The 27,575-nt window shown below is 54.1% G+C and overlaps 3 protein-coding genes across 4 annotated transcripts; 1 reads left to right on the plus strand and 2 right to left on the minus strand.

Annotated features, from left to right (window-relative positions):
- Positions 1-2,189: 2,189 nt before the first annotated feature.
- Positions 2,190-19,271, minus strand: LOC117648364 (xanthine dehydrogenase). Its single transcript, XM_034390867.1, has 21 exons — positions 19,041-19,271; positions 12,784-12,841; positions 12,588-12,684; positions 11,257-11,492; positions 10,438-10,968; positions 9,782-10,026; positions 9,363-9,456; positions 9,177-9,289; positions 8,731-8,915; positions 8,054-8,309; positions 7,353-7,763; positions 6,787-7,008; positions 6,297-6,605; positions 5,818-6,009; positions 5,090-5,413; positions 4,742-4,870; positions 4,516-4,643; positions 4,320-4,434; positions 3,656-3,910; positions 3,059-3,226; positions 2,190-2,850 (listed from the first exon to the last, which is right to left on the minus strand). Exons 1-21 carry the CDS (start codon positions 19,095-19,097, stop codon positions 2,797-2,799), a joined length of 4,179 nt encoding a protein of 1,392 aa, XP_034246758.1. The 5' UTR covers positions 19,098-19,271; the 3' UTR covers positions 2,190-2,796.
- A 3,096-nt stretch (positions 19,272-22,367) lies between these two features.
- LOC117653874 (NF-kappa-B inhibitor-interacting Ras-like protein) lies at positions 22,368-24,464 on the plus strand. Of its 2 annotated transcripts, none has more exons than XM_034399865.1 (4): positions 22,368-22,524; positions 23,267-23,433; positions 23,511-23,792; positions 23,884-24,464. In XM_034399865.1, exons 2-4 carry the CDS (start codon positions 23,335-23,337, stop codon positions 24,178-24,180), a joined length of 678 nt encoding a protein of 225 aa, XP_034255756.1. In that variant the 5' UTR covers positions 22,368-22,524; positions 23,267-23,334; the 3' UTR covers positions 24,181-24,464. The 2 variants fall into 2 exon arrangements, with proteins under 2 accessions (XP_034255756.1, XP_034255748.1); XM_034399857.1 differs by lacking the exon at positions 22,368-22,524 and adding an exon at positions 22,897-23,186.
- On the minus strand, positions 24,391-26,295 carry LOC117653868 (flap endonuclease 1-like). Its single transcript, XM_034399847.1, has 7 exons — positions 26,101-26,295; positions 25,856-25,958; positions 25,615-25,781; positions 25,426-25,535; positions 24,923-25,345; positions 24,662-24,847; positions 24,391-24,588 (listed from the first exon to the last, which is right to left on the minus strand). The coding sequence occupies exons 1-7, from the start codon at positions 26,180-26,182 to the stop codon at positions 24,517-24,519; spliced, it is 1,143 nt and encodes a 380-aa protein (XP_034255738.1). The 5' UTR covers positions 26,183-26,295; the 3' UTR covers positions 24,391-24,516.
- Positions 26,296-27,575: the final 1,280 nt, after the last annotated feature.

Raw genomic sequence — 27,575 nt, forward strand, 5'->3', positions numbered from 1 at the left:
CCACACCGCGACCCAACAAAAAATTTTCGCGATCCAAAATGGGGTCGCGACCCCTTGGTTGGGAACCGCCGCTGTACGCTTCAGGTGACGCCCTTCCTAGGTATTTGCTGCAGCCAGACACAGTTTCAGATTTTTATATCAATGTTTTAATTTCAAATAGCTGGAGGCACACGATAACGCCCTTCTTCTGACAACCGTTTAGTTATTACTTTTTCTTTTCTCAAATCAGCTCAGGCTTGTTTTATGATGGTGGTAAGCCCGCTCTGCGGCGTTTTGCTCGTTCAAAAAACCCCTGCAACGTTAAAGAAGCAGCGCTTGCTCTAAGAGGAAGGGACGGACCTTTCAAAACAGTACGGCGAGGCGGTGAGCCGGGTCGTTGGCTCCCTCCGACTGCAGTCGCCCTCTCTCTCGGACTCATTGGGCGTCTCGGCGTCTCGTCGGGGTGCGAGAGAGACGGATTCATCATCGCTGTGTCGGCCGAGGCGCAGGCGCGACATAGTGTGGGGTTCAGTGTGCCGCAGTGTGCCGCACGCCACACCGTCAGCACGTTGGCGCCAAAGAGAGCGACCCGCCTTCGGTCCCGCCGCGCCTCCGTGGGCATTCCCTGCGTCCCGCAGCCACCGCGTGGTGACCCCCCCCCCCTCCGCCGCGGGGGGCGCCCACGCGACCCGGGCTCGGTGTGCGATCCTCGCCGAAACATCGTAGCTCGCGGTCCGGGCCGGAGTCCGGCCCCGGTGGGGTGGTGTGGTGGTCCCGATGGCTATCGGGTTCCTGTGTGCTCCTCGTGGGGTCCACTGGTGTGCCGCCCCGCCGCGCCCCGCCGCGCCCCGCCGTGCCGCGGTCCCCATGGGGCCACCCCTACACGTGGGTCGCGGCGTCGCGGCCGTGGTGGACTTTGGCCGAGCGTATCGAGGAGCCGAGCGGTTGGCGAACGCGGCATCAGCCGAGCCGGCCGGGGCCGCGTGCGCGCCACTCTGTCGCTGTCTCTGTCACTCCACCGGCACGGCCCGGCACAGCCCTGCACGGCCCGGCACCGCGCTGCGAGTGCGACGGAGACGGACTGCGACCGGCCGGTGCCTTCAAACGCTGCCCGCGAAGCCGCCACAAGGAGCAACCCCAGCAAAGCGTTTTCCTATCTGAAGAGAAGCGGCCTCTTTGAGGCTCGGCGCACAGTGGGCCAGAGGACCGGTGGAGGCGGTCGAAATCCGAGTCTCCAAAATGGGACTCGAACCGAACGTGAGACCCCTCCAATGGATTGCTCTCCGTACGAGGAATGCATTGGTGGGGTCACACTTTCGGTTCGAGTCCTGTTTAGCGACGCTTGCAGCTCGAAACGCGTCTAGAGTTTTGGCCGTCCCCAGCGGTCTTCTGGCCCACTGTGAGGCGGCGCGCTCGTGGACAGTCGCGGAGTGGGAGCAGTCAGCCAGTCTGTACCGTTCGTCCTACCTTTCACTCGGCCAGTCTTATCGCCGGTTGGGTTCAAATGTTCAATGGCTGCGACGACGCGTCGCGTTTGACCTCCAGTGCGATACCCGGGCCCATCGACGAACACTCGACGCATCGCGACGCACAGTGGGCCAGAAGGCCAATGGAGGCGGTTAGAGTTCTAGACGCGTTTTGGGCTCCAGAGTCGCTAAATGGGACTCGAACCGAACGTGTGAAAACCCACCAATGGATTGCTCTGCGAACGAGGAATCCATTGGTGGGGTCACACGTTTGATTCGAGTCCTGTTTACCGACTGTAGAGCTCAAAACGCGTCGAAAGTTTTGGCCGCCTGCACCACTGTGCGACGCTTTGGTGCCACACAAGAGGGCTAAAAATCCCACGAGACACTGCAGTGTAAGGGTTGTCACTCTCAGTCTGGTTGCGTGCCAGGTACTGGGGTTTGCGCTCACTCACTCCGATTCCTGAATGCACTATCGCGCCCTTCACGGTAAAAATGGTTCCTGGTTCTACCAGGAGCTCCCCGGAAATCGCCTATGTCTTTTCCATAGGCTACCTGGGAAAATCAGGAAGGGATTTTGCCGTGCATCATGGAGTCTAGAGAGCACCAGCTCCCAGAAGCATAAATATCGTGCAGTTGGCCTTCCCTACAGTGTTGGAAAATGGGATTAAGGCCGCATTTTTCTCACTTCTTTCACGCTCAGTTCTGCATTGGTTTCAGCTAGTTCTAATAATAATAAAAACATTATTGAGTAAAATTTTATTAAATTCATGTCTATTTATACATAGTTTTTTTGTTTTTACAAATGGCACATACATGCAGTTCTTACATCAAGAGTCTGCGCAACAGGCAGTTGATATGCTAGAGTTAACTTATTAAAGTACAGTAGTTACAATAACTGGCAATACCAAATTATATCACATAATACACTGGAGCAGTAGGTATCAAAGCATAAGTTTATCAGTGCGAGGAGGCCTTTGCCTGCATTACGTATGTGGGATGTGTTTCGTAATGAGTAAATACCCCTCAGTACACCCGCTCCCTCAGGTACCTCTTTCTCCAAACAAATGAGTCTGTTTCCGTACCACCAGTCTTGCTACAATCATCACACAAAGCACTTATTTTCAGCTACGTGGGCGGTAATATATCGGCAACAAATGGATACTTCCAAACATTTTGCTTGAAGAGTGAAACAACTATGGCACATGACTTGAACAGTGTTCAACTAAGACCCCTCTTGTTTAATGTTGAAATGTTTTGTCGCGTCGCAACAGGGTTACATCTTTCTCGTCGTCAAAATTATTTTAACAACAAATTATTTCATGAAAGTGGGGCTCATCCGTCCGGCGAACTAGCAGACCGCGGTGCTCCATGGCTGGAATGACCCAGGCTCCGGCTCGGGGAACTGCAAATGCAAACAGTGTGGTAAGTGGGAGGTATCGCACAGTGTGGGCCAGAGGACCGGCCCAGGCGGACACAATTCTAGACCCGTTTTGAGCTCCAGAGTCGCTATAAGCAGGACTCGAATCGAGCGTGTGACCCCACCAATGGATTCCTCGTTCGGAGAGCAATCCATTGGTGGGGCCACACGTCCGGTTCGAGTCCCCACTCACGTGCGCGGTGAGGTTGTCCGGGCACGCCATCCTGATCCTGGCCGCCGTGGCCGGCGAGTGCAGGGTGAAGTAGCCGTGCAGCCCCGCCTCCTCCCGCGCCGCCCTCACGGCCTCCCAGATGGCGAAGAAGGCCGACGCCGCCAGGAAGAGCGGAGGCTCGCCCACCGCCTGCAACAGAACAAGCGTTGGAGCGTGGAGTATCGCTGGGGTGTCGCCCTGGGGATACCCCACGCGAGGCGCGGGGTTCTAGGTCACCCGAGGGGGGAGTATCGCCGTCGGGGTTCAAGGTCAACCGTGCGCGGAGTATCGCCGGTATGTCCCCGGCGATACCTCACGCACAGTGGGCCAGGGCCAGAAGACCGGCGGAGGCAGCCAAAATTTCCGGGCGCGTTCAGAGCTAGGGACTCGAACCGAACGTGTGACCCCACCATGGGATTGCTCTTTGAACGAGCAATCCATTGGTGGGATCACATATTGGATTCGAGTCCTGTTTGGCGACTCTGGAGCTCAAAACGCGTCTGGAGTTTTGGCCGCCTGTATCGCTCTCCTGGCCCACTGTGTCACGCGATGCGCGGGGTTCACGGAGTATCGCCGCACCTTGGAGGAGTACACGGCCCTGGGGTTGGGCGCGCCCTTGAGCAGGGCCACGTTGAACTCCTGGGGGATGTCGGCGAAACCCGGCAGCTTGTAGACGCCTGGGCCGCGCGAGAAGATCATGCCCGTAGGCGAGTACACCATCTCCTCGAGCGTGAACAGGCCGTAGCCCTGGATGAAGCCGCCCTCCACCTGGCCGATGTCGATGGCGGGGTTCAGGCTCTCGCCCAGGTCCATGACGATGTCGGAGCGCAGCACCTGCAAACAGCCAAGATTATCAACGATAGTCCTCACTTCACAGCACACAGTGGGCCAGGAGGTTGGTGGAAGCAGCAAATATTCTCGACGCGTTTTGAGCTCCAGAGTCGCTAAACAGGACTCGGACCGGACGTGTGACCCCACCAATGGATTGCTCACCGAACGGGGAATCCCTTGGTGGGGTCACACGTTCGGTTTAGCGACTCTGGAGCTAAATGGACGCCCTCTCCGGTCTTCTGGCCCACTGTGGGACGATTGCTCTGCCCACTTGCAAAAGAAATGAGCAGCAGACACTCCATGCGCAAGTGGTCGCCCGCGTGTCCAGCATTGAAAGTCACTCGGCCGCAGAGTATCGCCAAGCTCAATTCTTTTGCGAGTAATCCCGTAATGCCGCGTCATTTCTCTTCACCTGGTGATCCCCTGTCAGACAGTCGATCTCCACTTCGGTGACGGCGGCGCCGAAGGTGAAGTAGTTGAACATCTTGCCCGTTTTCGTCTCGCGATTGAAGCCGATGTCTGGTGTGCTGTTGAAAAGAAAACGGATGAAAAATCCTCGTCGTTCCGCGGAGGAATATAATAACGTTTGAACGGCGTGGAGTACTCACGCGTGGAAGCCGCTGGCCGAGAGCTGCACCCGGTCGAAGTAGGCCTTGTTCACCCAGTCCTTCCACTCGCCCTTGGGGTTGGCCTCTTTGTACGGCTTGAGGCGCGCCAGGATCTGTTCACACGCGTCCTGCGGAAGCGAAGCAAAGCGCCAAGGGAGACCAACGCCTAGAATCGTATTTGGGGCGAGTCATTGTCTAGGGCCACTCAGTCGATGGCGACACCTACCAGGACAGCCATGCCGTTGAGATCGGAGCCCGCACTGGCGGCCGTCGGCGAGGTGTTGGGCACCTTGTCCGTCGCCGTCTCGCTGATGAAGATGCTCGACTCGGGGATCTGCAGGGCGCGGGCGCAGACCTGGAGGCAGCCGCGAGGCAGCACAGTCAAATTAGCCAAGCGCGGATACAGAGGAACGGCAAAAGCACAACGGCCCCTCCCTTGACCCAGTCGCCCGAAAGCTAGGCAAAATGCTACACTTTGCCCCTATAAGTAGGCAAAAAGTGCTGTTTTGCACTCCCCGCTGGTCGACACTGGATCCGCCTCTGCCTCTAGCTGGCGGGCCTGGCGGGCGCCTACCTGGATCATCTTGGTGTGCAGCCCCTGGCCCATCTCAGTGCCGCCGTGCGACAGCAGCACCGACCCGTCGGCGTACACCAGCACCAAGGCGCCGGCCTGGTTCAGGAAGAGGGACGTGAAGGCGATGCCGAACTTGGTGGGCACGACGGCGAGGCCGCGCTTCCGGTAGCGGTGCTGCCGGTTGAAGGCCTCCACGTCGCGGAGGCGCCGCTGGTAGTCCGCGTCCTTGAGGCACTGCGACCAGCAGCGCTGCAGCGTGCAGTGCACCAGCTCCTGGTTGTAGTGGGTGCGGTCGCCCTCCTTGTAGAGGTTCAGCTCGCCCACCTGCGGCATCGGGGAGGGAAGGGTGAGGCGCCAGCCCGCCACACACGCGTGCAGCAGGGTTGCCTACCTCGCAGGCGCCTGCAGCGTGGGCCAGCCCGCCACACACGCGTGCAGCAGGGTTGCCTACCTCGCAGGCGCCTGCAGCGTGGGCCAGCCCGCCACACACGCGTGCAGCAGGGTTGCCTACCCGACATTACCATTACCATTAAGGGCTAGACCCCACATGCCATTTCGGGCCCGACACATGGTCGCCTGCACTGCAAAACGAGGCGGAGGCAGGCACCCTCTGTGTCAAGTCTGCAAACTGATTCCGATCCGCAGAATAGTTTCGTTGTTATGACTTTGTCGCACCCATGGGGCGTCACGTAGTGGTGGGAGAGAGATATAGCGACGAGACTCCTTACCTCCCTGGGGTCCTTGCCGATGCTGGCGGCGACGTGGCGCACCATGTGCTCCGCCACGAACATTCCCTGCGGCCCGCCGAAGCCCCTGAAGGCTGTGTTGGACGGCAGGTTGGTCTTGCACACGTAGCCCGTGGCGCGGCTGTGCGGGATGTGGTAGGCGTTCTCAAAGTGCGACATGGCGCGGTCCATCACCTGTGGAGTGCGGCAAAATTGAGTTGCCTGCCAGTACACCGTGGGCCAGAAGACCGGCGCAGGCGGCCTTAACTCTCGACGCGTTTTTAGCTCCAGAGTCTACAAAAGAGACTCGAACCAAACGTGTGACCCCGCCAATGGACTCCTCGTTCGGAGGGCAATCCGTTGGTGGGGTCATACGTTAGGATTGAGTCCCATTTAGCGACTCTGCAGCCCGAAATCCATCCGGTGTTCTGGCCGCCTCCATCGTGGCAAGGCTGCCGTCGGCGCGACGCGGCGCGACCTACCGACGTGGAGAGGTCCTTGCTGTAGCCCGCGTTGTTGTAGATTTGCACGTCGGCGGCGTAGATGCGGCCCTCGGCCGTGTGGGCCAGCTTGTAGCGCATGAAGAAGGGGTGACGGGTGCCGGTGATGAGCATGTCCTCGTCGCGGTCCAGCATGATGCGCACGGGGCGGCCCAGGCGGGTGGCGGCGAGGGCGGCGGGCAGCGCCACCACGTTGCCCTTGGACTCCTTGCCGCCGAAGCCACCGCCCATGCGCTTGGTGCGGCAGATGACGCGGTTGCTGTCCACGCCCAGCATGTGCGCCACGAGTTTCTGCGGCAGGGATTCAATTTTGAGCGTCCTTCCTCGCCGGCAACGTCACCACCGTCAAGGTCGCCACCGTCAAGGTCACCACCGTCAAGGTCGCCACCGTCAAGGTCGCCACCGTCAAGGTCGCCACCGTCAAGGTCGCCACCGTCAAGGTCGCCACCGTCCCTTTCCCAACCGAACTCACCTGCGTCTCGGCCGGGTTCTGCGTGGACGAGAAGATCTCCAGCTCGTCGTCCTCGTTCTTGGGCACGGCGATGCAGGCCTGCGTCTCGAGGTAGAAGTGCTCCTGGCCGCCCATGTGCACCTCGCCCTCCAGCACGTGCTCGGCCTCGGCCAGGGCCTTGTCCACGTCGCCGGCCGCGAGCACCATGGGCTTGGTGTGCCAGGCCTCGTGCTTGATGGCGTCCTGGAACAAGGCGTGGAATGTGAACGTCGCTTCCCTTCGCCCGAGAAACCTGCAGCCTTCGCCAGGCGGGGATGTTAAAACGGCGCACAGTGGGCCAGAAGACCGGTGGAGGCGGCAAAAACTCTTGACGTGATTTAAGTTCCAGAGTCGCTAATCTGGACTCGAACCCAATATGTGATCCCACCAATCGATTCCTCGTTCGGAGAGCAATCCATTAGAAGGGTCACACGTTCGGTTCTAGTCCCATTTAGTGACTCTTCTGGAGCTTAAAGCGCGTCCGGGGTTTCGACCGCCTCCACCAGTCTTCTGGCCCACTGTGGGGCGTGCGAAATCAGTGCACTAACCTCGATGGTGACGATGGCGGGCAGGTCCTCGTACTCCACCTTGACGGCCTTGGCGGCCCTCTGCGCGGTGTGCTGGTCGTCGGCCGCCACGGCCGCGATGATCTGGCCGAAGTGCTGCACCTTGGTGGACGCGAACACCTCGTCGTCGTGGAAGATAGGCCCCCACTCGTTCCTCTCGGGCTCCAGGTCCTTGGCGGAGAGGAACAGGTGCACGCCGGGCATGGCCAGGGCCGCGCTGGGGTCCACGGACACGATGCGCGCGTGCGCGCGCTGGCTCATCACCAGGCCCAAGTAGAGCTCGTTCTCGTAGCGGGGGATGTCGTCGATGTACACCGCTTCGCCGGCCGCCTGCTTGAAGGCCGACTTGTGCACCATGGGGAGGCCGACGGGGCCCTTGGTCTCGTCCTTCTCCTGGAAGCGTTCGAAACGGGAATCGGTAAAGACAACTGGGAAATCCTATTTGGTGGCTTTTGAAGGCGCACAATGGGTCAGGTCAGAAGACCGGTGGAAGCGGCCAATACTCTGGGCGCGTTTTGAGCTCCAGAGTCTCTAAACAGGACTCGAACCGAACGTGTGACCCCTCCAATGGATTCATCGTGTGGGGTCACACGTTCGGTTGAGTCACATTTAGCGACTCTGGAGCTCAAGACGCGTCCAGAGTTTTGGCCGCCTCCACCGGTCTCCTGGCCCACTGTGCGTACCAGGAAGTAGTACTGCGAGGACTTGGGCGGCTTGGCCGTGAAGCTGGTGGCGGCGCTGCGCAGGGGTGCGGGCAGCGGGGCGACGCTCTTGAGCCTCTGCGCGAGCTGCTCGGTGATGGCCAGGTAGCCCTTGAAGAAGAGGCTGAGCGTGAGCGAGCTGCGGTACCGGATCATGCCGCCAGGGGCGCTGGGGGCGAGGGGCAGGTCCGCCACGAGCGTCGCGTAGGCAGCGTCCAGCATGGCGTCGTTCCACGGCCTGCCGGCAACACCCCGCGTGTCAGAAATTGGAACACACTGGGACCTCTCGTACAGTGGGCCAGAGGACCGGTGAAGGCAGCGAAAAATTCTTGACGGGTTTCGGGCTCTAGTGTCTCTATATATGACTCGAAACGAACGTGTGACCCCACCAATTGATTGCTCTCCGAACGAGGAGTCCATTGGTGGGGCCACAAGCTCGGTTCGAGTCCTGATTAGCGACTCAGGTGCTCAAAACGCGTCTAGAGTTTTGGCCGCCTCCACTGGTCTTTTGGCCCACTGAGTATCGCGAGAACAGAAATCGCTGCAGACTGATTGCGAGGGTCGTTTTCGTCGCTCTGTCTCTCTCGCACTCATGGGCGTCCCGTCCCGTATAGGTGCGAGAGAGACAGAGCGACAAAGTCCGCTGGTTGGCTACTCACTTGCCGATGAGCACCTCGCGGGTCTTCCTCGCCTGCACCGTCATGGGCGCCATGCCGCCGTACGCCACGTGGAAGTCCTTGACGACGTTCGAGTTGGGCTCGAAGGTGACGTTCATGGCGATGTTGACGATGGCGATGTCGTCGTCCCGCCTCTTGGCCTGCTTGAAGGCGTAGAAGTACTGGTCCTGGGGTGGAATCAGAGATCAGTTAGCGCCTGAACGAAGGTACCCTTTCGGATGCTTTCAATTATGCACGCTTAAAGACCTTATACGAATTTGAGCATACACAGTACAAACGAATTTACTTTGCTATACGAAGGAATAGTTCGTAAATTACTTAGTATTCCCTTTGTAAGCTTATGTATTCTCAACATACTTTGCTACTTTTCTTTGGAAGGCCGAAAATAGTTTGTAAGGTTTGTTTCAGAGTGTGGTGAAGTCCCTTACTTGGTGCGTGAAGGGCACGTCGATGGACACGAGGATCTCGTCGGCCTTCACGACGTTGCGGCGGTAGCCCGTGAAGAACGTGTGGTCCAGCTTCACGGTCCGCCTGCCGCGCTCTGAAAATCAAATCAAAATCAGTTTCATTTCATCAGGCAGTATTTTAGTTTGTTTTCGAACACAGATACACACCTTTGCTACAGACGATCAGGTCCACGTTGCAGGCCAGGAGGATGGGCAGCATGTCGGAGATGGGGCTGCCGGTCATGATGTTGCCGCCGATCGCCTGGAAAAGGAACGAGTTAGAGAATGACACTCTTGAAATAGTTGACATTTATTCCAAGAGGGTATCCACGCACAAAACCTGTGAGCGTGTTATTAGTGGCATGCTATTGCACAGCGGGACAGAAGGCCCGTGGAGGCGGTCGAAATTCCAGGTGAAAACCCGTCGGAGGCGATTCGAACAGAACGTGGGGTCACACGTTCGGCTCGAGTCCTGTTTAGTGACTCTGGAACTCAAAACGCGTCTAGAATTTGGGCCGCCTCCGGTCTTCGCGACCGCTGCGCATCGCGAAACCCCAGAAACCCTAGTTGGCAGTGTGCCAGCTTACCCCCACGTTCCTGATCTGGCGGCCGGCAAAGAAGTGCAGCATGTCGACGATGGCGGACAGGACCCTGGTCCTGGCGGGGGGCTCGGCGCGCATCACGCCGCGGAAGTAGTCCTCCATGTCTCGCAGCGTCACGGACGCGCCGACGCGCACGAAGCCGTCGTGCTGCTGGATGTCCACCAGCTCCGGGATGCGGCTGGGCATCACCTCCACCGGGTACAGGCAGTTCTTGAACTTGGTTTCAACGCCTGTGGGCAACAGTAAAGCAGATTGTGGATATTTGTCTCCCCAGCAGACTGATTCCGAGAGTCGTTTCCTTCACTCTGTCTCCCTCGCACCCATAGAGCACCTACAATATAGTTGCGAGAGAGACAGAGTGCGACCTAGCAGAGACCCAAGATTGAGCTTGCCGCAGCACAAGACTAGCACCGGAGGCCAAAACTCTAGACGCGTTTGTAGCTCAAGAGTCACTAAACAGGACTCGAACCGAGCGTGTGACCGCACCAATGGATTCCTCGCTCGGAGAGCAATCCATTGGTGGGGTCACACATTCGTTTCGAGTCCCATTGGCGCCTCTGGAGCTCAAAACGCGTTTCGGGATTTTGACTGCCTCCACCGGTCTTCTGGCCTACAGTGCGCAGTGCGGCGCTGTGACCTACCGACTTCGGTGTTGCCCACGATGATCTTGGCGTCGTTGTGCTGGTGCTTGAGCTCCAGCAGCGCGTCCAGACTGGAGGGCCGGTGCCACGTGACGCGCGGGCCCTTGATGACGAGGTGCTGGTTGTCCAGGGCACCGCTCACCCTCAGCTCCGGGGGGAAGATGGGCTCCTGCGAGGCGTCGTAGGGCGCCCACTCGCTGGGGTCGAACAGCTGCTTGGGCTTGCCGGCGCTGTTCAAGTCCTCCTCCTCGTCGTCGGCGGCCCCGCACCCCTTGCCCGTCACCTTGCAGCACTTGCTGCCCATGCCGCAGCCGCCGTTGCTCACGCCGTTGCCGTTGACTCCGTTGACGCCGTTGCTGTGGCCGTTGACGCCGTTGCTGTGGCCGTTGATGCCGTTGCCGTGCCCGTTGACGCCGTTGCCGTTGGCCAGGCTGTGCGTGCGCACGGTGGACTGCATCTGCTCCCACTCCTCCGTGAAGGTGCGGAAGCCCTCGATGATGGGACGGTAGCCCGTGCAGCGGCAGAGGTTGCCTGCGCGGAGGGCAAGTTAGAGCAGATTTGCCTCAAAAGTTAGGGACATGTCCCATCTGCAATTGGGGTAATTACGGGATGCGGGGTGAAAATGGGCCAGCTGATTCTTGGTCAAGATTTGACATTGTTGAACTTATGCCACACCAAGTGTTATATTTACAATAGAAACATTACAAAAACATCAAAATTTTGACGAATTTTCGTGAATTCTGTTTGTACTGTGGAGAAAATCGCCACCATAATATGGCGGTGCAGCCTTTCACCGCAAGACGTTTACAGTGCACGTACCTTGCATGGCCACCTCCAGGTCGTGCATGGAGGGCTTGGGCAGGGTCCGCAGCAGCGCGTACATGGACATGACGATGCCGGGGGTGCAGAAGCCGCACTGCGAGCCGTGGGCCTTGGCGATGCGCTCCTGCACTGGGTGCAGCCGCGTGCGCGTTGACCCGATGCCCTCCACGGTGGTGACGGCCAGCCCGTGCATCGCGCACACGGGCGCCAGGCACGCGTTCACGGCCAGGTGCCTGCGTTCGTCAAGGAAGCCACGGGGCGCGGGTTCGAATCCCGCCAAAGGGGCGTCAACTTACATAGCCTAACGTTTTCCCATTGCTCAGTCCTTGTTGCTCCATATGGACTGCCAGTGAGTGCGACAGGGACAGAAGATGTTAGGTAATGTGTGAATGAACCCCTACACTCAGAATGATAGAGTCATAATCACGATTAAATTTTGGACAAGGTATTCTTCATTGCCCAAATTTGGGCGAAATTCATTTCATCAGCCGAATTTGGGCGAGGAAACCATCCTTTCTCAAATTTGGGTAAGAATACTACCTGGCCATATAGATAGCTAAATTTGGGTGTGAATATAATCCTCGCCCAAATTTGGGTGATAAAGTAAAACTCGAGGGGTGACGCACTGTAAAATTTTGTGTACAATGATTGTGTGAATGTGCAAGAATGTGCAAGATTTCTGGCGTTTTTGCCTCACATGTTGCCTACTTACAGGCGTTTTTGCCACCTGAATGTGGAATGTGGTCGAATTTTGCACAATGAATGTGGGAAGCTGTTCCCCCCTCGGTAAAACTCGCCCAAACTTGGGTGGACTTTTTACGGGGGCCGATCTTTCGACTCGGCATGTAGACGAATGACGGACGTTTCGCGTAGACGTGAAAAACGGCGCGAAAAAAACAATAAGAACGTAACACTTGATGTGTCTCGGACGTTCGCGCCTGTGAGGTAGGCAACCCATCCGGCAGCGCCAGAGTCGGAGCGCCTGCGAACTTCGAGTGGGCCAGCCCGCACGGCGCGCCTGTCGCCCGGCACGGCCCACGCTGCAGGGGCTCGGCAGTTACCGCAAAGGAGTGTGCCAAGGGAACGACGACAACAACAACAACATGAAGAACAGAGTGAAGCGGTGCCGCTTTTCGAGATAACGCCAGATAAACCCGTGAGGAAAAGTGCGTTCCAAACCAACGTGCGGTAGTGACAGAGATGCAAACGTTGGGCTTCCCAGCAGACTGTTTCGTCGCTCTGTCTCTCTCGCACCTATACGGAACGCTCCATGAGTGCGAGAGAGACAGAGCTATGGAAGAGATACACTAGAGCTTGAGAAAGGATACGCCACTTTGCCGGTGCTACGGTCCATCTTGGACACCATGACGGTGCAGGCGCCGCAGCCTCCCTCGGCGCACCCGAGTTTCGTGCCGCAGAGACGGACTGATCTGAGTCAAGGGCGGTACACTTCAAAGGAGAAATAACAGTTTACACTTCATAAATTCTCATTTTTTCGATTTCTTTAGAGCGTGGCAAGGATACGTTTGTTTCTCAGGTAATACAGGAGCGTCCATTCTGGGTCCGGGTTTGGGTCGACCACCTGCAACAGAGAGGGAGATGCCTTTAGAGTGGTTCCTGAACTGCGATTGTGTGGGTGCAACCATCGAGGTTATAACATTCTCAAACTGTGATGGTTAAGCTTCACTTTATGAGTATTACTCAAAGACAAGAGTGGTGACATTGGGTAGATGGTGCAACAAGGCCGACTTTTTCCTTAGTTGCACTCCTAAATACGTCTCGTTTCAGCGCGTCCCAGACCCCTCCCCGCTCCCCTCCCCCTTCCCCCTTCCTCCTCCCCGTTGTCGCCACGCGAGAGCGCCAGTCTTATCGCCGTGTTGCCTACATGCCTCACTTTTGCGCAACGGTGTACGTACGACAAACACGTCAGTCAGAAAAGCGGCACGGGTGACTGCCGCGCGATTTTCCATAGTCTGCGGTCGGCCGCCCACAGTGGGCCAGAAGACGTGGAGGCGGCCGAAAGCCCGGACACGTTTTGAGCTTCAGAGTCGCTAAATGGGAGTCGGACCGAACGTGTGAACCCCCCCCCCTTTTCCCTCAGTGGATTCCTCGTTCGGAGAGCAATCCATTGGTGGGGTCACACGCTCGGTTCTAGTCCCATTTAGCGACTCAGGAGATCGAAACGCGTCAAGAGTAATTTTGACCGCCTCCACCGGTCTTCTGGCCCTAGGGTGGTCCAGCGGGGTCACGGCGCTCGGCTTGCAGGGTGACCCAGCCGACCACTGTGAGACGACCGACGCGACCTCGCCGACCCTAACCTAACTTAACCCGGTGCTCTCCGCGGGAGGCCGGAAAGAGGAGTGGGTGGGGGCGGGGAGGGGGTGTGTCCCCTCCCCCCTCCTGACTCATTCGCAATCACCCGTTATCTTTTTGTTTTGTTACATCACGACGTCATCGCCCTTGGGACTAGTGCGGCGCGCGGCCCGCGGACGCGGCGGAGAGGACCCGCAGCCTTGGCGGTAGCGGCGGCCGAGCCCGGCAACCTTGTTTTTCTCGCTCAAGATACGACCGACGGCTTTTCCATACCCAATCGGCGGCACGTTGCTGGGCCGCGCCACCGAACCGCGCCCTCGCTCGCCGCAACACCCTCCGACAAACGCCAAAGATGTTGTCCAGTGTGTGAGTGCAGGTGTGTGAGTTCCTCCCCCCCCCCCCCCGATGTGGCGGAGCTACCGGGGGTCAAAAAACTTGCAGACGTCTGCCCGCGGCTTAAGGAGGGGCCCCACAGAAGCCGTGACGACTCTTATGTAAAGGCCATTGGACGAACCATTAGCATGAGGCCGTCGTCGGTTCTGGTTCACGCGAATTCCTGGAAGAACGCGATCTAGCTCTACAAATTCCTCAGGTTCAGCGGCCGTTTTGATAACCGCGATTGATACCGTCGTCGTCGTTGTAAAAGTGGAGCGGTGGCTAGTCCTCCTACCTGTGTGCCCTTCCAAGCTACCCTACCCTCTTCACTCCTTGCTCCGACAGGCTCCCTAATCATGCATTACACACACACACACACACACACACACACACGAGAGTACATGTACAAACACACACAAGTACATGTACACGCACACACTCGCACCCACACGAATCCTATTGGTGTCGTAACACATTCCTCAGCCAGCCATTCCATCCTTCCGCCTCTCCTTCTCCCCGCCCCTTCCTCCCCTTTTCCACGCACACATTCATCCTGTTCGGATCGCTTCATTCAATTGGAACGCGTTTGACTCCACGAGGGTCGCTGTCGGTCGCTGTGCGTCGCTGTGCGGGGCGCACTGTGTGTGTGTGTGTGTGTGTGTGTGTGTGTGTGTGTGTACCTGACCTACTTCCCCCCCCCCTTCCCCCCAAATCCCGTTACTGTTGGACAGTTGGACAGCAAAATCTGTTGGCAAGCCCGATAGAAACGAAGCGTGCGTGAGCAAACATGAAACGGTGGCGAGGAGTAAATAACGCTTGCCACGCGGCGTGCTGGTGCCAAAGACCTCTACGGATTCGATTTGGCAGTGCACTTCCCGGAGACTCCCCCGCTGTCCAGGCTGTCCAGAGTCTGTGGAGGTCTCTCCAGGCTGGCGGGTCTGGGGGCCTGGAGGTCGCCGTCGAGGGTGTTCTCCCCACCGTGTTCGCCGTCCAGCTCGCCATGCTGGCCACGGAGGGCAGCACACTGATTGCGAGAGTCGTCTTCGTCGCTCTGTCTCTCTCGCACCTGAACGGAGCGCCCCGTGAGTGCCAGAGAGACAGAGCGACGAAAGCGACTCTCGGAGGGCGACGGGGCGTGCGCGACTCCGCGACCTCTCCCGGTGCGCGGCGGCGCGGCTGCGGACCGATTCCGAGAGTCGTCTTCGTCTCTCCGTCTCTCTCGCACTCATGGGGCGTCCCGTACCGGTGCGAGAGAGACACGGCGAAGAAAACGACCCTCGGAGTCAGGCGGCCGCGCGCGTGCCGGCTTACGTAACGCGCGGTGCGGCCGCTTGCCGCGAGCGGCGCTGGCGTCGCCAGTGGGCAGACTGGGCCGACTGGGCTGCTGTGGGTTCCACCGCGGTTCCACCGGACACGCCGCCGGTGCCTTCAGTGGACCCCTCTCAGTTAAACTGACAAAAGTAAATACTTAAAAAAATAATTTTAGAAAAATACTGTGCATAAAATGGTGCAAGGGTGGCCAAATGGGTTCTGTCACTTGAAACAAAGGATCGTAAGCTTCCAAATTTAGACTGTTACTTTTAAATGGCAATTAATGTAGTAATGGAGTGCACGATACCAATCAAAATACTTATGCCCGGACCTCGCAACCCTGCGTTTGTTTCAGTAATTTTTATTTTTGAAATGAATTTTTTTGATAATTTCCATGACTACATATTTTGTACTTCGCACACTGTCAGTGCCTGTTCAACCCCGTTTATGACAGTGAGCTGGTGAGCTGTCACTCGACGGCATGCAAGGGTCGGGGGAGGGGCGTCCCACACACCTGTTATCGCATTGGAGTCACAGGTGCGTTATTGTATCCACACAACACAGCGGTCACTCACCCCGGTTATCGGCTACAGCTGTTTTCTACACAAAATAAAGAGGTTTACTTGAATTAATGGCGTTGGTGTTTTTTTGGTCGCGACTGGGAGACTTTCCTCCAAATTGTACACAATGCATTATACATTGATCAATCAAAACCTCAAGAGACAATCAGACCGACATGCATTTTTGTGACAAAACTCATTGCCTAGACTCCATATAGACTCTTCATAGACTCCAAAAAGTCCCTCCAATAAATCATTCATAAAACTAAAACTATCACTGACGACTAGTGGCAGCACTATTCCTCCTCGACGACGACGTTAACTAGGTCGCGCTGACAGCTTGATTTGACAAGCCGAGCACTCATTCCTGCAATTTGCCTGAGCCTGTTAATCCCGCGTGGTGTTAAAGCGCGGTGCTGGGTTTCGTTACGTGAACGGAACGCCGTCGAGGGGAAAATTGAAACCAGCCACGCAGTTGAGGCGACAGTGATATCCTCAGACGATCCCTTTTAGATCAATTAATTTAGGAACCCTATCTAGATCGATTGAACTCTCCTAATTTGATGGCGGACTTCGTTTTAATTCGTCAAAATAATTACTTTTCATCTGGCCTTTGACCAAGTGACGTCTTTGCAGCCAGAAAAGGGTTCGACATTCAACAAAAGTCGGCATTTAACTGAGGTTTTTGACGAAACAATGTCGAGGACAATGTACGAAAAATTCGGCAGTCTATTCTTCAGTGGCGGGGTCTGTTGCCCGCGAAATGTGTGTCAATGGCACACTGCAGCAGTTTGCATGCTGAGTGGCGCAGAGGGGGCGTCCTTAAGCCGTTATCTCTGTACGACGAATTGGACGGACATACAGACAGATGGACGGACGGACGGACGGACCATGCATATGAGGCGGAGGAGTGGGTCGCTGTGTGGGATAGCGATCAGCTGATGTCCCCTCCCCGCTCCAGAGCGGACTGCGACGTCACAACGCTGGTTGACCACGACACTGCCACACTTGCAGACAAGCACAACACCCCCGAAAGTGTGTCGTTTGTCCTTGGACTGGCACTTGCCAATGACCTTGGGTGCGGTGGTTTCAATCATGACAATTGCAGTGCTCTAGCTACCGCGGGTGAAGAACAACGATGAACAAAAACACTCTTTTAGAGTGGAGGCGGTAAAAAAATGTCAGCTGGGTTTAGTATCGAGTGCACCATAGCTAGATAGCGAGCTGAGCTGACTTGTATTCAGTCCTTGTTCGGAGTTAGTCCGCTCTCGCGACCGCATTACACAAAAGAGTCAGCTCCTATTGTGTACTTAAAAGCCTACGGGTTTACAGTGGCTCGTAAGAGGCATTTTTATTTCTATCGTGCCGCATTTTCAAGTCGGAAACGCAAGCTGTGCCGGTGGGTGGAGTTCCTTCAACCAAACTAGCGCCAAAGTAAATAAACGAAAGCGACGTTCGGACTGCCTATGCATTCGTTGCATTCGCACGTTGGGGAAGCCAAGGCTCGGAGCTAGGAAGGCTGGGGCAGCCTTGAAGCCTGGAGGTTGCATAAGGCGACGCCAGAGGCACGCCTTGAGTTTGGCACCTGTTTTTGAACCGCATAGCGACCAAGATAGCGACGCAGCAGACTGATTCCGACAGTCCTTTTCGTCGCTCTGTCCCTCTCGCACCTATAAGGGACGCCCCGTGAGTGCGGGAGAGACAGAGCGACGACTGCTGCAGTGCGGCGGGGTCGCCTGCACTCCGCTCCACGTGGTCCTCGTGGCGACCGTTCCACACGCCCACAGATAGGGGCGCGAGGTGGTCAAGACGCTTGAGCAGAGGATGCGGGTGCGCCTTAAAATCAACGCCGGTATGTACTGTATAAATATTTAAGTCAAGCCGACTAAAACTATTGGTTTCGGTTCTGTTGAGTGAATCTTAGTGAAGAATTCCCGCCAAGTCAAAATTAAGCTTCTGAGAAAATGAACCACTTTTTAAGTCGACTTGTCATCTATTTTTACAGTGGTGCTTCGTAGAAGTGAGAGCGAGTGAGAGGGAAGGCCTACTGCCCCCGCTAGAGCTGGCAACGGGTCCGCCGGTGTGTCTCTATGCAAATAAACAGCTCGACATGCGCGAGCGTGGTCATGCAAACAAAGTGAAACCCGTAAACAGTGGCGTGAACGCGCACATGACCTGAGGGTGACAGCAACGGCACAAATGGCCGATTTTGACAGCAATGTATCCGTCTACGCAGCACAGTGGGCCAGAAGACCGATGGAGGGGGACGGAATGCCAGACGCGTTTTGAGCTCCAGAGTCGCTGAAGAGGGACTCGAACTGAACGCGTGGCCCCACCAATGGATTGCTCTCCGAACGAGGAATCCATTGGTGGGGTAACACGTTCGGTTCGAGTCCCATTTAGCGACTCTGGGGCTCAAAACGCGTTAGAGTTTCGGTCTCCTGGCCCTGAGTCTCGATCGACTTCGTCAAGAATGACGCACTACTCCAGTGTCCCCGATGCATCGTGCTGTTAGCCAAATGATCGTGGCAAGAATGTTTGGAACGCATTGGATGCTGCAACCTCAAGACTGCAGGGCAACGGATTTTTTTTACCGGTTCCGTTTGACTCGACGAATAAATTTCTTCGAGGTGGTTCCGGTTTCGGTTTTGGGGGCCTTGTGTTGCTATTTGTTTTTCTTGGGCCGGTCGGCCCCCAGCGAGCCGAAAATGCCTTATCAGATCCACTCAAATTAATCGCGAGCCTCGACAATAAAAACAAGTCGGGATAACGCCTCCCTATCGCCCGCTTTCAAATCCATACTTAGACAGTATCATTCTGCGAAAAATGTTTAAATAGAAAACGGGCAGGGAGGTCGGGTCACCTGCGGGGTCCTTGGTACACTTGGTCGCTGCTCCCTACTGGCGGCGCGGCACTGAAGACCACGCTTCAGGACAGGGATTTCAGCTTTTCACCCTCAACACGTGGCGCACAGTGGGGCCAGGGCCTGGAGACCGAGAGGCGGCCTAACGCGTTGTGAGCTCCAGAGTCGCTTAATAGGACTCGAACCGAACGTGTGACCCCACCAATGGGTTCCTCGTTTGGAGAGCAATCCATTGGTGGGGTCACACGTTCGGTTCGAGTCCCATTCAAAGACTCTGGAGCTCAAAACGCTTCCGAAATTTTGACCGCCTCCACCGGTCTTCTAGCCCACTGTGCGCGAGGGTGTTGGCGTTGGCGCACCTTCTTGCCGTTGACGAAGAACACGAGGGTGGACGACACGTTGGGGGCGTCCGGCATGGCGTGGCAGGGGCGGATCCAGTCAGGTAAATCCAGGCAGCCGCATGGAGCGCGCGGAAGGCGTAGGCGAAGGCACTACTGTTACTGTTACTCTCGCCGCGGCAGCGTCCCAGTGCCGTGCCAGCGTCCCCGGCGACGGTTATCTCCTCACTGGCTCGTCCAAGCTGCCCAAGCCCGCCAAGCCTACGAGGCGGCCCGCCTGCCGGCCTGCCCGCCTGCCGCTTGGGCCGGGCCGAGCGAGGAGCTAGCTGCCAGCACTGCCGGCCCGGCGCCGAACGAGCTTCGTCGCTCTGTCTCTCTCACACCCTGGGAAACGCGGTGGGGCGTGACAGAGGCAGAGCGACCAAAGCAAGCACTGTTCGGTTCGGATTCAGCCTGCTGGGCCACTGGGCCTCGGCCCGGCCCGACCGGCCTCGGCAGGGGCGTGCTAGGGCGGGCTAGGGCGGGCCTGGCCCTGGCTAGCCCTGGCGTGCCCTAGAGCCCTAGAGAGGGGGAGAAACGCGAACTGCTGAAATGCTCCGCTGGATTTCTCATATTTTAGGCTCTTTCGGGCGGATGCTGTCTGGACAATTTCTCATACATAGTCAAAATGGCCGTCGCTGGTTGTGTCTGCAACGAGGCGTTTGTTTACAAGCAAATACTTTTATTAAAAAAAGTTGTCTGTTTTGACAGGAGATTATAAACTAGTTTAGAAAAAAAATTAAGTGGTTGCAAGGAAACCCTGAGTTCATCACATTGTTTCCAGCTCGGAACATAATGACCTGAAGTAAGATGTAAAATATGACATTTGGTTATCATCAAAATTGATAGGCAAAAGTTAAACTATAATGCATTTTAATCCTGAATAGAAATGTTAATAATCTCTTGACACGTTAAGGTGGAATTGAGGTGTGGGTGAAACTTTGTATGTACCGAAATTGACTATAAAGATGAATTTAATTCCCTCTATTTACTACTACTTTACGTTCTTAGAGTCTTTGTTACCTGAACCCTTATGTGAGCGACTAATGGAACATGAACTGATACATTAATATCTATGTGCCTGTGGTGGTCACTCAACTCTTACGATGAATGTTGAAGAATTTTTTTTTCCACTCCGTCAACTGGCCACGCATTCATTTTTGTTTTATTCTGGCCAAATTTTTTGGGATAGTTCTTTGAGGTCTATGTAAAAATGTTATAGAGAGATATTTCAAATAACTAGCCATTTTCTCAAGTCGCAAACTGTTTTCAAAGATACTTTTTTCTTTTTTCACTATTTTTGGTTAAATTTTGGATTATTGTATATGTTTTGAGAAAAACTGATGTTTAATTATGGAAATTTGGAAATCCGTCTTTGCCACAGGACAGGCAAATCAATCTAGAACTTATAAAAACAGTTTGAGGTCTCGACAACTTTTGGTTTCTTGCAAGGAGAATTTGAGCCAACGGCTAAATTGGTTACGTAAACTTCAACTACTCAGAAACTAAACTAATGGGAGTTGAGTGCTTTAACTTGGGACTTAAGCTAATCTTATAGACAGCAACTAAAAAAGAAAAAGACAATCATGATGCCACAATTATTTTGTAAAAACAATTTGAGGTCTCGACAACTTTTGGTTCTTTGCAAGGAGAATTTGAGCCAACGACTAAATTTGTTACGTAAACTTCAATTACTCAGATACTAATGAGAGTTGGGTGCTTTAACTTTGGGCTAATGCTAATCTTACGGATAGCAAGAAGAAACCAAAAAGACAATCATGATGCCACAATTATTTTGAAAAGTGATGTTTCACATCTTTCCACTTTACAGTAACCTTCATATTTATGAAAAAAGCCCACTGTGGCTTAAAAGGAGGGTAGATGAAATTTGCTGTGGAATAGTTTGCCAGCTAGTTACGGTCGCTGACCAGCGCTGACCGACGGGGAGCGCGCAGCGCGCGCAGCCGCTGAAGCAGACGACGCGAGCGGCGCAGAACACTACTGCGCATAATAGTCAAAATGGCCGCACCAATCAGGTGCCGCGACGCGGGTCGCGTTTCTCCCACTACTCTAGGGCTCTAGCGTGCCCCACCGGCACCTCTAGGCTCGCATCCAGGCTTGCCTCCAGACTCAAGACCGCCAGCCGTCAGATTCCGAACTCAGCTTCGGCGCTGTCTCTCTCGCACCCCTACGGACCGCCCGATGAGTGCGAGAGAGGCAGAGCGACTAAAGCAGTGCCCCAGACGGCAGGGGGCGTCCGTGCGTTACGTCTACGTCCGGCCACAAAGGAGGCGGCAGCTCGATCTCACTCGGACCAGGCGCGGTTTCAGGAGCTCCCCACAGGGAGCGGGCATTCTGTATATTTTGCCTACCTACAGGGCCATGCGGTGCGGGTTGCCTACCATCAGGGGGAGGTCTCCCTCTCACACTCATGGGGCCCTCCGTAAGGGTGCGAGAGAGACAGACGACGCAGCTCGGAATCCCTGTGCTGGTGGACCAGGGCTTGGTGCCTGTTGAGGCAGGTCGGTGCTCGGCGCACCATCCTCACTCCCCAACGGCCCCCACGAGCGACCCGCACCCGCACACCGATTCCGAGAGTCGTTTTCGTCGCTCGGTCTCTCTCGCACCTATTCGGGGCGCCCATGAGTGCGAGAGAGACTGAGCGACGAAAACGACTCTCTGATCAGAGTACCGACTGGACCGCTGCGGCTCCGGCTCTTCCTAGAGATATCCGTTTCACTTGCCCCTTCGGGAGGCGGGGCCGTGCACCGCTTCTCCAGAGGGAGACGGTCTAGCCATTACCAAGCCTCTCCTCTGCGGAGAAACTCCTCTTCTCCAACCCGGTTCCCAGGTTGGAACCCTGATTCCGATAGTCATCTGTCTCTCTCGCACTCATGGGCACTCCGCATGAGATGCCCATGAGTGCGAGAGAGACAGAGACGAAAACGACTCTCGGAATAGAACCTTTCAGTCGTCGCCGAGTGAAGAACTAACGTAATCAAAAAGCCAGGAACCAGTAGGAACGTTCCTAGTGGTTCCTGAATTTTTGATTACTTTTGTTCTTCACTCGGCGACGACTGAAAGGGTCTATCAGCCTGCAAGCGCCAAGGTAGCCCATGGCACTACAGACGCGTTGAAGGGGTTGCCTACCCGCACGGCGTTCTGTCACTGTCACTGGACGTGACGTGAACTGTGAGTACAACCACACTGTCTCTACTTTCTCCCTTTTCCCCACTCTCCGATACTCTTTAGACTTTTCCGTATTTTATCAATCTTACACTGAGGAGGTGGTGGTGGGTGGAACGTGGATTGGTCGACATGACACGTTACGTGTTGTGTTTTTGTTTGGTATTGTTGTTGTTGGTTCTAGCAGAGGAGAGGCTCCTCGGAGCTGTCAATGGCTTGTTTGACAACTTGCAATCGCACTGATCAGAACTTTGTTGTTCTGTGTGGACTACAGAAAAAGGTAAAGTTTTGTTGTGGTTTTGGTTTTAGGCCATTTCTAGTATGTCCCAGAAATATTGTCTGAGTTTAGTATGAGTTTCTTGTAAGCGATGTTAGGTTAAGGAGTTTATGATTTTCATATTCTCACTACTTTCCAAGATCCACACACTACGTGGGGCTGTCTTTTTGATCCCCAGTAGCAAACAAACACAGTGAAAACTGTTTGTAAATGCCTGTTTGAAGGATATTTCTTTTTACACAAAAACCTTTTGTTTACATGTGCTACTTTGCTCAATGATGTCAACATTACATGCCCTTTATTTTGGTCATTGGTCTCAGATCAAACGAAAGAGGCACTCGAAACCTAAACAAGACAAGTGACACTGCCAGTCTAGCCCGATGACACAAGGGTGTTAATTGTGTGTCGTGTAGTAGCACAGACCCTGTCAACTCATTATCTCATCACAGCGCCGAGTGTGACATAGTCAGTGTGATTCTGCCTGAGCTCTAGATCGGAAGCAGCCCCTCCACTTATTTTCGAATTTGCTGTTTCATTCCTTATCTGTGAATTTTAGTAGGGACCAATAAGTTTTATTGACGTGAAAATGGCAAAAGCCCTTTCTAATCTTAACAAAAGACGAAAGTCGTTGTCGTTTCTTGCCAAGCCAAAAATGTTACACTTTGGTACAGTTGTTCTCTACATCAAATTTATTTTCAATTTGGCATATTTTAAGTGTCCAATTCTTACTGTTCTACTTTTCCAGGGAGGCACGATTTCCTTCAGCGAGATAGCAGCAAGAAGTCGAAAGTAAAACCACAGAAACCCCCAAAAATGGGCAAGACTTCTAGAGTTGTTGTGTGTGGAATGGCTGGAGTTGGGAAAACTGCTGTTCTTGAACAACTGATTTATGGAAACATCACACCATCAACTGTAAGTATCATTCCTAATATTTTAAAGAAAAATTGAAAAATGTGTAAACCATTTTACATGAAATTTGTACGTTTCAGGAGCTGTACCCAACTATAGAAGATATATATGTAGCAAGTGTTGAAACTGAGCGAGGTACAAGAGAGAAAATGCGACTTTATGACACAGCGGGACTCCCTCCTTTGTCAGGACCAAATGCTGGCGGTTCCACACAACAACAGCAGCAGCAGCAGCAACTTGCAAAGCAGTTGTTGGGACTTACTGAAGGTTATGTGCTTGTGTATGACCCTGCTAGACCTGAATCTTTTGAGTGTTTGCTTCCTCTGAAAAGAGACATTGACAAGAACCGGGACAAGAAGGAGGTAGGTCAACATATATGACCCTAGTTGTATACTGTTAAACATTTCAAAATTGGAAAAATTATACATTTTTTCTTTTTGACATTGCCTGCAGGTTGCTGTAGTTGTTCTGGCTAACCGAATGAGAACAACTGCCAATACATCTGGCTCAGGTAATAGCGCCCCTGCTCCAGCTAACCTGACAGCTTCGGCCACCCTTCAAAAAGCTAACAATTGGACATTAAGAGAGCACATGAAACATTTTGAAGTTAATGCCATGGAAAGGGCTTCTCTCTTGGAGCCGTTCGTTTACTTAGCCACTAAGCTAAGTCCACCACCCAACAAGAGCACTTTCCCACAGCTGAGTATGGTCAGAAAATCAATTTCAAATCGACCAGATGCTGCCTCATAGTGGTATGAAGGTTCCTCCCCTTTTTCAGCATTCCGTTACTTCCAGTTGCAAAGGCTAATGAGTTGATAGTGGTTAAACTTCATTATATTTCTCTATTCATTTTGATAGGTGTTTTAACTTTAATTTACATACTGTTGGCATGTATTTTTCTCATTGATAATCATACTTTCAGGAGGTTGGACTGTGATATTTTAATTTGTTGACAAAGTAGTATTTTATTTTTTAAATTTATGATTTATTCATTATATGAATTAACAATTAGGAAATAAAAATGTTTGTACCAAGTTCGTGTGATGTGTTGACTTCCTCTGTGAAGTGGAATCGTACATGCAGTGATCACTTTGGCCGTCCTCTAAAACTGCCTCCCTTCTTGCCCCTCTTATTGGCTGCTGCTTTGTTATCTTCAGACTGAGCAAACATTGTGAAGATTAGATACTTGCAAGATGAATTGAAAAATTGTAAATTGCTATGAAGTGCATACCTTTCGTTTTTGACCAGCATTAGGGCTCTGTAATACTTTGAAGAAGCTATCAAGACGGCCTTGCGTGGTTCCAGAACGAGCCTTCGCTAATTTCTTTGATCCATTTCTTACTCTCTCCTCATTAAAATTCTTATCACCACACAAATACTTCACCAAACCCTCTTCATCAGGGTCAGTCCATTTAAGCTGAAAATAATAGTAAATTCAGAAAATTTCAAAGTGAAAGAAGGTGATTGGTACCCTTTTAAATAAGTACTTTACCTCCACAGTTTCTGGGTCAGCAACTTCTGGCTCAATGAAAAGTCTCCTTGCTTCCTTGTAAGGCCAATCCTCTGGGACAGAATACTTGGCTTTGTCCAAATTTTCAAGGATTTTCTCAATACTCCGGTGTTGTTTTATGAGGTCCATGGCTCGTTTGGGACCAATGCCACGAATGCTGTCACAATAATCACAACCCAATAAAATGCACAAATCTATAAATTCATCCCGAGAAAGCTCTAGATCTTCCAAAACTCTGTTGAAGTGGAATTCTTGAATTGGCATTTTTCTTGCTTCACTGAATGTCAAGTGCCTTAGTAGTATAGTGGAGCCAAATGTGAGAGCATCCATGTCCTCTGTTGCAGTGGCATACACTTTGCCTGCTTTGACCATTGCGGCACACTGAGCCTCCGCTTCACACGGGGCCTAAATTTTCAAAATAAAAGCTCACCAAGTTATTTTTTAAAAAAATTTAAAACATTGAGTCACAAACAAGATATACTTACATCAATGTAAGGGATGCCCATTAACTTCAAAAGTTCCTTGCACTGCTCTCCATGATGTTTGGTAACTTTCACAAGCCTTCTGTTAAATTTATCGATGTTTTCAGTGTCACCTAAAGACAAGGGCACACATAAGGGATAAAGAACAGGAAAAAATACTTCACTAATAAAATAATTTACTCCTTTTTTTACCTGCTGCCTCAGCCTGTTGTAGTTGTTTCTGAGCTTCTTCTCGCCTTTCTGCTCGCTTGCCAAGCTCTCCAGACTTCATTTCTGGAGGTTTCCCGTCAAACACATACACTGGTTTGATTCCATTTTCCACAAGACGAATCGTTCGATAGAAGGTTCCCATCAAGTGACTGGAAAGAAATTGAAACAGAGGATTGGAGACCTAGCTACACACAACTTCATGAAAATAAGTCACCAAACAAACCTCGTTGTCTCTCCAGAAGAATCAGTGAGTTGAGCACCCTCACTTCTGACAGCGATCAAAAATTGATACAAGCTCATAGAGGCATCAATAGCAACCTTACGACCTGAGGAAAAAATAAGAATAGAAAACCAAATGAGACAAATGTGCCCCTGCTTAAGTGGAAAATTTGTTAAATGGCTGCCTCCAGGATCTGGAACCAAGGGGTGTTTAACCTGCTCCAAAACAGTGTTGTAATTTGAGCTTACCAAAATAGTTTTTGATCTCATTTTCCTTGACAGCTGTAGGAGCAATGTCGGCGATTAGTTTCGAAAGTCCTAAAATTCCCATGGTGAGGATGAGACAATTAAAAACGATGCTAAAATAACGACAACGAGCAGACGTCGCGGCACACGGCTGTCTCTGTCTCGACCGCTTGGGTTTTGGCGCGAAACCGACCACGACCACACAAAAACAAAGGTGCGTTCTGCTGGCTTTGTCATACCCACACGCTGTGCGAGGGCGCTCTCTGCCGCCCGGCCGCGCAACTACATCGTCACGGGGTATCGCCGCCGGCTTGAGGCGCGGGGTATCGCCACCTCGTGCGCTTATGAAAAATTGTCCATGCGTGGCATGCGGCTCGCGGGTCGACGCGGTCATCGCTAAGAAGAAGCCCCCGGCCCCGGCGGAGCAGAGCAAGTCGAGCAGGCAGCGGGAGCGCGGGCCGGGCGAGCCCCTCGGGCCTGATTGCGTGGGAGACGCGGGTCGCCATGGCAACCGTCACGCTCGACCAATCACAGCTCTTGCAGTGCAGCCGCGGAGCGAGGCAGGCACGGCGGGCAAGGGGAGCACGGCGAGGCGGAGGCAGGCGGAGGCTGACCCCGCCGCAAAGCCTGTAAAGATGGCGGGTACTTCCCCGCGCACATGCGCGCCAGCGACGCCGCGCCGACGCTCACTGGGCCAGAAGACCGGTGGAGGCGGCAAAAATTCTAGACGCGTTTTGAGCTCCAGAATCGCTAAATGGGACTCAAACCGACGAACGTGTGACCCCAGCAATGGATTCCTCGTTCGGAGAGCAATCCTTTGGTCGGGTCACACGTTCGGTTCGAGGCCCGTGTAGCGGCTCTGGAGCTCAAAGCGCGTCCAGGATTTTGGCCGCCTCCACCGGTCTTCTGGCCACTGTGCGACGCACGCCGTGGAGGCCCTCCCCGGCCCTCCCTCATGTCGCATGAACCACGACCAGTCCACGCCCAGTAGTCTCATTCCGAGGAGCACCGCGTCGCGCTGCCTCTCTCGCACTCCAGGGCCTCCAAGCACTCCAAGCAGGGTGCGAGAGAGGCGGAATGCTGTGCGGAATCAGCGCGCTGGACTTTTGCTTCTCGCTCGAGACATGCTAACTTCCTCGGCAGTCTCCGTGTCCTCTACACTGACGGATGCCGGGAGCCGTTCTCGTCGCGCTGTCTCTCTCGCGCCTGTGCGGCCTCTGCGGGGCGCCCCGTGAGTGAGACAGAGACAGAGCACCGGCCGGACCGGCCAATTAACGTGCAGCTCCAGGCCGGGACAGCCGAGACACGGCTACTCCATTACAGCCTGTTCGTGGAAACGCGCGTCTCCATGGTAACCAGACGGACATCGCGACTTGCACTGGAAGGGAACGGGTGCAGAAGACCGATTCCGAGAGTCGTTTTCGCCGCGCTGTCTCTCTCGCTCTCATGGAGCGTGCCGTAGGAGTGCGAGGGAGACA

The sequence above is a fragment of the Thrips palmi genome, unplaced genomic scaffold (genome assembly GCF_012932325.1).
Source record: "Thrips palmi isolate BJ-2018 unplaced genomic scaffold, TpBJ-2018v1 HiC_scaffold_10, whole genome shotgun sequence".
Classification (NCBI taxonomy): domain Eukaryota; kingdom Metazoa; phylum Arthropoda; class Insecta; order Thysanoptera; family Thripidae; genus Thrips; species Thrips palmi.

Coding starts and splice junctions, on each gene's coding strand:
- LOC117648364 (XM_034390867.1), bottom strand. CDS start 19,097: ATGCCGGACGCCCCCAACGTGTCGTCCACCCTCGTGTTCTTCGTCAAC. Junction 6,606..6,786: donor AGAACCCGGCCGAGACGCAG/GTGAGTTCGGTT, acceptor TCCCTGCCGCAG/AAACTCGTGGCGCACATGCT. Junction 5,414..5,817: donor TCGGCAAGGACCCCAGGGAG/GTAAGGAGTCTC, acceptor CCGATGCCGCAG/GTGGGCGAGCTGAACCTCTA.
- LOC117653874 (XM_034399857.1), top strand. CDS start 23,108: ATGGCAAAAGCCCTTTCTAATCTTAACAAAAGACGAAAGTCGTTGTCG. Junction 23,434..23,510: donor GAAACATCACACCATCAACT/GTAAGTATCATT, acceptor TGTACGTTTCAG/GAGCTGTACCCAACTATAGA. Junction 23,793..23,883: donor AGAACCGGGACAAGAAGGAG/GTAGGTCAACAT, acceptor CATTGCCTGCAG/GTTGCTGTAGTTGTTCTGGC.
- LOC117653868 (XM_034399847.1), bottom strand. CDS start 26,182: ATGGGAATTTTAGGACTTTCGAAACTAATCGCCGACATTGCTCCTACA. Junction 25,782..25,855: donor TCTTCTGGAGAGACAACGAG/GTTTGTTTGGTG, acceptor ATTTCTTTCCAG/TCACTTGATGGGAACCTTCT. Junction 24,589..24,661: donor ATGCTGGTCAAAAACGAAAG/GTATGCACTTCA, acceptor ATGTTTGCTCAG/TCTGAAGATAACAAAGCAGC.